This window comes from Chiloscyllium plagiosum, chromosome 15, assembly GCF_004010195.1.
Source record: "Chiloscyllium plagiosum isolate BGI_BamShark_2017 chromosome 15, ASM401019v2, whole genome shotgun sequence".
Classification (NCBI taxonomy): domain Eukaryota; kingdom Metazoa; phylum Chordata; class Chondrichthyes; order Orectolobiformes; family Hemiscylliidae; genus Chiloscyllium; species Chiloscyllium plagiosum.
Window position 1 is genome coordinate 7,997,404 of NC_057724.1, and position 9,077 is coordinate 8,006,480.

The following is a 9,077-nucleotide window of genomic DNA, read 5'->3' on the forward strand; positions in this document are numbered from 1 at the left end:
CAAACACCTTCTTCACTATCCTATCTACCTGTGACCCCACTTTCAAGGAGCTATGAACCTGCACTCCAAGGTCTGTTTGTTCAGCAACACTCCCCAGGATCTCACCCTTAAGGATATAAATCCTGCTAAGATTTGCTTTCCCAAAATGGAGCATCTTGCATTATTCTAAATTAAACTTCATCTCAGCCCATTGGCCCATCTGATCAAGATGCCATTGTAATCTGAGCTAACCTTCTTCATTGTCCACTTTTGAGTCAGTTCTGTATCCAAATGGCTGGTTCTCCCTGTATTCCATGAGATCTAACCTTGCTAATCAGTCTCCCATGGGGAACCTTGTTGAACGCCTTACTGAAGTCCATATAGATCATGTCTAACGCTGTGCCCTCATCAATCCTGTGTTACTTTTTCAAAAATCTCAGTCAAGTTCGTGAGACATGATTCCCCACGCACAAAGCCATGTTGACTATCCCTAATCAATCCTTGCCTTTCCAAATACATGTACATCCTATCCCACAGGATTCCCTCCAACAACTTGCCCACTACTGACGAAAGGCTCACCGGTCTGTATTCCCTGGCTTGTCCTTACCGCCCTTCTTAAACAGTAGCACCACATTAGCCAATCTCCCGTCTTCCGGCACCTCACCTGTCACTATTGATGATACAAATATCTCAGCAAGAGGCCCAGCAATCACTTCCCTAGCTTCCCACAGAGTTCGAAGGTACACCTGATCAAGTCCTGGGGAATTTTCCACTTTTATGTATTTCAAGACATCCAGCACTTCCTCCTCTGTAATATGAACATTTTTCAAGATGTCACCATCTATTTCCCTACATTCTATATCTTTCATGTCCTTTTCCACAGTAAACACTGATGCAAAATACTCGTTTAGTATCTCCTCTATCTCCTGTGGCTCCACATGAAGGCTGCCTTGCTGATCTTTGAGGGGCCCTTTTTGCTCCCTAATTATCCTTTTTGTCTTAATGTGTTTGTAAAACCCTTTGGATTCTCCTTAACTCTATGTGCCTCATCTATCTCATGTCCCCTTTAGCCCTCCTGATTTCCCTCTTAAATACACTTCTACTGCCTTTATACTCTTCTACGGATTCACTTGATCTATCCTGTCCATACCTGACATATGCTGAAATGTTCTGTGGTTTTACAAATACAAATCAAAATGTATGATGAATCCTAACGTGTGTGCAATGTATTTCAGCTTTCCCTTACTATTTTCCAGGTGAGTTTCTAATTCCCTACACCCTGATGCTGGCTTTCATTGTGATGCCAATGTTTTACTTGGAATGTTCCTTTGGGCAGTTTGCCAGTCTCTGACCTGTTGCAATGTGGAAAGCTGTGGCCATGTTACAAGGTTAATGTTTATCCAGCACCGTGAGCTTGTTAAAGGTTTAAATATTGTGCTTAATTCATGTAGTAAGTGGAGCCTGAGGCCAGCCTTGCTCGATATCCTTGATGCAATCTGATCTGGATTTGGTTTTGCAAAGACTGATAAAGTGAACAGAGAGATGAAGCGAATGTAATGTTTTCTTCCCTCCCAGTTTAATGAGCTATCAGAACCAAGATCAGGGAAACCTGTTCCTCAGTCTCCAGCATTAGTGTGCTCCATTTCTTTTTGTAATAGAAGTGACAGCTCCTTGAAATTTTCAATGTTTTACTTAAATACAGCAGTGTTGCTGAAAACAATTTATATGTGTTAGAAAAATTTTCCATTAGTGCAAAGTGGAGAAACAAATTCATATTTGCTGATGAGAAATGTTTGTGGGAAAAGTTAACAAGTTAAAATTTTTGAGAGCAAGAAGGATACCTGGTATGCCACTTTGCATTTTAACAAATAAAATCAAATCTCACAGGTCATTGACACAGCAGTCCCTGAAGAACCAAGAAGGAAAATAACAGACCAAGATCCTGTCGCTGATTGCCAACTCTTCCATCACAAGTGCATATATGAGTACATTGGGTGAGGACTGGACCGTGTCCAGCTAGGATGTCCCTCCGGGTTAATGGTTAATGATGTTAATGGGTTAGGATCTTGGTTGTAAAAATTTAACTTGGACCAGCGACCAGTGGGTGTACAACACATTCTCCCCGTGTCTGCGTGGGTTTCCTCCGATTGCTCTGGTTTCCTCCCACAATCCAAAGATGTGTGGGTCAGGTGAATTGGCCATACTAAATTGTCCATAGTGTTAGTTGCATTAGTCAGGGAGAAATGTGAGGAATGGGTCTGGGTGGGTTACTCTTCGGAGGGTTGGTGTGGACTTGTTAGGCCAAAGAGCCTGTTTCTATACTGTAGGTAATCTAATTTAATTTATACTTAAAATTTAATCTGCCGGAAAAAAAAATTGCTAGATTGGGTTCAAACTACAGGAAAATCAGAAAAAGGGCTAGAATGAATTTGCATCATTTAACTAATTCATTATTTGCTTTGAGATTCAGAAAGTAATATAGAAATCAGTTTTTTTTCTTTTAATTCATTCATGGGATGTAGGTGTTGCTGGCTAGGCCTGCATTTATTGTCTATGCTGAATTGGTCAGAGGGCAGGTGGATGGGAGATCCCCCGAGGTGATGAGGTTACGGATGGTCTGGGAGATGATGGTTTGGTGGTGGGGGTGCGGTCATGGTCAAGGGGACAGTAGGAGGAGGTATCTGCAAGCTGGGTTTGGCCTCAGCGGTGCATTTATTGTCCTTGCCTAATTGGTCAGAGGGCAGTTTAGAGTCAACCACATTGCTGTGGGTAGGGTTTCCCATGTAGATCAGACCAGGGAAAGATGGCCATTTCCTCCCCTATAAGACATTCATGAATGAGATGGGTCTTTACAATTGATAATGGGTTCATAGTCACTCTGACTTTGGACTGAGATAAGGAGGAATTTCTTCACTCACAAGGTGATGAATCTTTGCAATTCTGTGCTTTAGAGGGCTACAGAGACTGAGTCGTTGAATACATTCAATACTGAAATTGTTAGAATTGTATGTTTAAAACATCATGTGATATGGAAGTAGATCAGGCAAATTATGTTAAAATTGAAGATCAGCCATGATCTCGTTTCATGGAGCAGAACTGAGGGAATGAATGGTCTACTTGTGTTCCTGTTTTCTAAGTTGTCATATTCTTCATATGTTTTCCTAAGAAGTCTGATTTCTTACTAGGATATGACTGAAGCTTTCTTATTTTAAAATTAATAATTACAGATTTTATTCATTGTATTAAAGTACTTGCCAATGTTCCTGGTCATGGAAATAATTTGAAAGCAGCATGGAGATGCCCCAGGAATACTTCGAATAACTAATCACAACTAAACACAGTTGGTTTCTCTGACTAGCGGCATGCATTTGTACTAAATCAATTCAATTGTAAATAGTTTTGAATCAATATTCCTGCTTCTATTTCAAATCCAAGGTGTGGTGGTTACAATGGTCCTGTTGAGTACCATTATACAAATCACTTACAATAGCATCATTGGCGACAGTCTGTACTACCTGTTTGCTTCCTTCCAATCACCCCTGCCGTGGGCAGATTGCTTCAGTTGGTGGGGAGCAGATGAAACATGCAGCAGGACTCCCAAAGGTACAGTGCTCACTTCTACTGGGGAAAGTATAGACATCTTCGGCTGATGGCTCCTTGCAACTGGTTGTACTGAAACGTGAACGAGTGTCATCAAACATTAGAAGTTTTTATTATTCATCTGCCTATTCACTGGGCTCCCAGCCAGGAACACGTTTTGTTATTATTGATCTTTGATTGAAGAAAGTGATGGAACAGGATCTTTAGGCAGGAATAGCCAGTCTGTCTGCACATTGAGGGACTTCTGACGTGAGTTTCTCTCAGATCTGCTGCAGCAACTGTTCTGTGCAGTCTGAGGAAGCCAGCAAAGCTATCGTTCAAAGTGCTCATCGTTTCACCCATAACGGTCAAATCTTCCAGCCATTGCATTGTCAGATGTGTGTGGGAGTTGCACTTACGATGGTGATAAGGAACTGATGAATTGCCCATCATATCATTAGTCTTTGCCATATCTCAGACTCTTGAGCTGAGTGAGAAACATCACTCAGTTGGTTCTTAACCGAATACTTACCCAACAAGTTGGGCAGATTAAAACATGTTCCAATACTTGACTCTGGGGTGAGGTGGTGCAGCGGTTATCACCACTGCCTCACAGCATCAGGGACTCGGATTTGATTCTAGCCTTGAGTAAAATTTTAGTCTGTGTGGAGTTTGCACATTCTCCCTGTGTCTGTGTGAGTTTCCCCTGGGTGCTCTGGTTTCCTTCCACAGTCCAAAGATGTGCAGATTAGGTAGATTGGCCATGCTAAATTGCCCAGTGTGCAGGGATGTGCAGGCTAGTTAGGCTAGTCATGGGAAATGCAGGGTTATTAGGACAGAGTAGGGGGCGTGGGTCTGATTGGATGCTCTTTGGAGGCTGGTGTAAATCTAATGGGCCAAATGGCCTCTTTCAGCACTGTAGGGATTTTACGAATCTTTGCTTCTTAGTCAAACACACCCGACGCTGACTATCCTGCAGACCTGACTCAAATAACCTCCCTGACCACTCTGTCTGACTACTTAATACACCAAGCTCCCACAGCATGACTACCCCTGACCCAGTCTCTCTACCTCTCCCAACTACCAGACTCATCTCTCACCAGATATAACTACATTCCCAAACTATCTTGACTCCCTGCCTGATCTGACCAGACTAACCACCTGGCACAACCAGAAGTGAACCTATGTACCCATCCCTCCAGCTATCCTCCTTACCAACTTCTCAAGTTACACACTTCACCCTCTACTCACTGCACCCACTCACTTACCTAATTACCCAATTCTACCCACCAACCCACTGACCTAGCTCGTCCATGTAACCACTTCCTCACTCAATACTCACTAATCTAACCAATCTATTAGCCAACCCACATGCACTCCCTTACACATCAACCTACTTACCCAGATCACCCTACTACTCATCTTCCTCGTTCATTTACTTATCCAGGTTGCCCACTATCCACTTATTCAGCTCTCACATCTACCCACAGCACTCACCATCCTATTCACTGAACTCGTAGGCAATTAATAGGATAGACAACAGAAAAGTTATCTTCCACATGCCCCTCACACGATTAAAAGTGCAACACTGTTTTTGTATATGACAGTACTCACTGCATAATTTTCTGAAATCAGTAAAAAAGTTACACCCAGCTTCCAACATGTTCTGTTCTCCCCATTTTGTTGAGTCATAAAGTCCAGTGTGCATCAAAAGTAATTTCATACCGTCCTTCTTGAGAATCCTTGAACTGGCTTCCAGTAGCAAGGCACAAGTTGACGATTCCATCTCCCAGTCATGGCAAGATGACTTGTTCCATCTTTAAATTTTTATCAGTTCTTTCTCTTTGAAAGAAAGTACTACTGCATGCATTCTGCCAGATGGCTAATGGGAATGGGCTTTTTCCTCAGTGGCCACTGGAACTCCTGTATCTATCTAGCTCACTGTCTGTTTCTCTGTCTGCTTGTTTGCTGCCTGCCTCTGTCTGCCTGCTCGCTATCTGTATGTCTCTGTCTGCCTGCCTCACTGCTTGTATCTCTGCTTTTCTTGCTGCCTGTCTCTGCCTGCCCGTCTCGATGTTTGTCTCTGTGCCTAGCTGTCTGTCCCCGCTGCAGTCTCTGTCGAGAGGTTCCAAGTCAGTATGTCTGCAATAGCAATAACAGCTGCCTCTCCCTTTGTGTTCAGCTATTAAATCTGGCACTTTCATTTCGATATGACTTTACCCAGATCCCCTCTTCCCAATAGCAACTAGATCACATCTGATCTGATATTGATAGCATAAGTAATAGGAGATGATATGCATCAGTTGGCCTTGACTTAACAGAGACAGTTTACATGAATGTATGAATTGCAATGGGATATGTGAAATCTCTAGTTTCTCTTCTGATCTTTAATTCAACTTATAACACAAAACCAGAGACCCTTCCATGAAATTCTACATCAATATTTCATATTTAAATATATATTGATGACACACTTTGATATCAGATTAAAGGAACTCTTTTTACTTTAATATTGGGCTATGTGATTAAAGTATGTATCAAACAAGATTTGCACTTACATGCAAGGAACAAACCAAAGCTGGACTGTGCTGTGTGTGCAATGTACTGACTGTACTTCTCTGTCTGCTTCATCTGTTACCTTACTCATATGAGTCCAGGCAACTCAATCGCTAGCTCATTGATTGTCCCTGTGCCCATGTGGCCATGGCACTATCTCTCCATGGTGCCAGTCATGGGGATTCTCAAGGCTGAATTGAACCACATCCTCAGTGGATAGCCCTTATCATCAATGAGCTACCCACTCCCAGCAAATAACTGAGGCACAGCCTGCAGGCCTCCATGGCATCTTTTACAATTTCTTGCAGAGACATGCACGAAAATGGTGACAGACCAGCTGAACACTGAGGGAGTAGAATCCATTTTGGGTTATAAATACTCCTGAGGATGCCTTGATTGCCACACCTTTTCAGTCCAGGCCTCTCTGTAACAGTGGGAACCAGTGACTGCACCAAGAGTTCTCTGTGTCTGACTCACCTCAGCTTTCTCAAAGTCGTGGCCTTGGCAAACATGTCTCCCAGGAGATACACTTGTGGGCTGTGGGATTGTGAAGCACAACGGATGTTATCAGCACATTCTTGGAAGGAATTGGAGGTGATCCCATAATTGTAGCTATATGCAAAAGACAGTGGTCTTAGATCTATCTCAACTTGAAACCTGCCCTCTGTACGATAGGAGAGTGAACTTTGAAGCTCCATTTGGTTAGAAATGGCTTTCTGATGTCCAGTACTGAGATTTTATGGTTGTTGATCCATCCATTGTAATTTTGTTAGTTTCTTCATAACATTTGGTATAACTGAGGAGTTTGTGATCACATCTCAGTAAAGAGGCACTTTGCTGTGTAGAGTCACATATTTCCCAGGCTGCATGAAGACAAATTTCTCTCTTAAAATACTTTACCAAGCCAGATGAGCTTTTAATGGCTGTGTGATGAAAATAATCCTAATAATACATTTCCTATTGTCTTTTTCTTTTGGAAACTAGTTTTAAGCCGTTCCAGTTCAATTGAAGAGACTGGGGAGATTGTCTGGTATTTAGCTCTTTGTCTGCTTTTGGCCTGGCTGATAGTTGGAGCAGCCTTATCTAAAGGAATCAAATCTTCAGGCAAGGTACATGATTGGTGGTTAATCAAATTAAAACTAGTGACAAAGTACAGTTCTCTGTGACAATAAAACTAGAAATTATAAATCATTTGTGAAGTGTCTGGTTTATCTCCCAGGCGATGTTAATCGTGTCTCTTTCGGGAGTGGGAAATCCATAATTCATCAGTACTTCAGGTCTGAGGGAGATCTGAAGATCTTTTCCCTGACAGAAAGAACAGCAGCAAATCTCCAAAACATCTACGATGTCTCCCTCATTCTGAGGGTTTCAGTCACTGATGCAGGGACTCTGGGGGAAGCTGGATAGATCTGGAAAAGTGATTGAGAGCATTAATGTGTACAATTTATTTCAGTGTGAATGGGAAAAAGAACTGCAGATGTGAGGACTGAAATATCTTCATCTCACCCTATTCTAATCTCCTATTAAAATGAGTTTTGACCCCAAAGATTAAAAATAAATAGAACAATTCTGTCCTATTTAAATTCACTTATGCTTTACGCGGGTAGCTCACTTGAAATCAATTCCTCCTATTCCCAGAGTCTAAAATCTGACAAGCTTTTCTCCTTGGTCAGGCTGTTTATTTTACTGCAACGTTCCCATATGTGGTTCTGACTATACTCCTGATCCGAAGGATTACCTGGAATGAGCCTATAAAGGGATTGAATTCTACATTGGAAAGCAGTTGGACCTCTCAAAGCTGACTGATGCTGAGGTAAACACATCTGAACAATCCATATGGTTTCAACGGAATTTTGTGTCAAAATTACTGTTTATTTCACATTTCTGTTTATTTGCTTCTTGGTGCTCAAGATAATTGAGAAAGGCCTAAGTCTTTGTTTTGGATTGTTGTTCACAGTCACAATTTCAGTCATTGCTTTTTGATGCAGGAAGTGAATTGGAGGTGGTTATTGACCTCCAGTTCAGGAAATATAGCCCTATTTCTTACTTTATATTCATAGTCATTTGTCAGTTCCTCTATTTCCCAGCCCTGGATCCAACCATCCAAACCTTTGTCCTATCACATCAAAGGTCTTTGAAAAGTCTTTCATAGGACATTACTCTTGACTACTCTTTTAACATGACCACCCTTTAAGAAATTCTTGTTAGCTATTTATGTCATGTTTTCTTGTGCACAGATGTTCAATTAATTCATCTTGCAGCAAATATTCTTATATTGTTTACATTCATCATATTACCTGGGGAACTATCCCTGGATAGGTCTGTTTCCCTTTCTGGAATTCAGGAATTACATTTGCTATTCACCATTTCTCAATGTGTTTTTCTTTGAATTTTATACCTAAGTAAAGGTGCCTCTCCTCTCTCCTGCTTTGTTCCTTCCATTATTTGATGATATTCCATCTAAACCTGGGATTTAAACTGCCTATATTTTGGTCAGCTTCTCTTGTATATTATTCCTTGATATTTTAACATTTCTGATATGGCTCTTTGCTTCGACTGTTGTTATTTCTTTTTTGTTTTCTTTTCAGTAAAAACCTTAGGCAAAGGCAAAATTATTCCCTATTATCATCCTCTCTTGTGTATGTTCATTTTTTCTTTAAATATTATCGAACTTTGTTTTATCTCTTGGTCAGTATAGCTTCATATCCTTTCCCTTCATTGTTTTTTTAAAATACCCACATTGCACGATCTTCACTTGTTACTCATTACCTTAATCCTTATTATAACACAATTATTTTCCACACATTTTCTCAAACGTTTTCTCCCATCTTTGCTGTTTCATTTATTTTAATTAGATCCTTATTGGTGATAGCAGCCTTCCATCCCATAAGATGATGGGACCAAGTTGGGCAATCTCTCTCCCTGAATAAGATTTTTAAAAAGACATGATTATCATTTTTTTT

General features: G+C 41.0%; 1 protein-coding gene across 1 annotated transcript in view; it reads left to right on the forward strand.

The window, feature by feature from the left end:
• The first annotated feature begins 3,428 nt into the window (after nt 1–3,428).
• LOC122557084 (sodium- and chloride-dependent neutral and basic amino acid transporter B(0+)-like) overlaps nt 3,429–9,077 on the forward strand; it is a 174,881-nt gene continuing 169,232 nt past the window's right edge. Inside the window, exon 1 of the mRNA XM_043704379.1 lies at nt 3,429–3,582. Coding sequence (XP_043560314.1) covers nt 3,429–3,582 — 154 coding nt within the window. The remainder of the gene's footprint in view (nt 3,583–9,077) is intronic.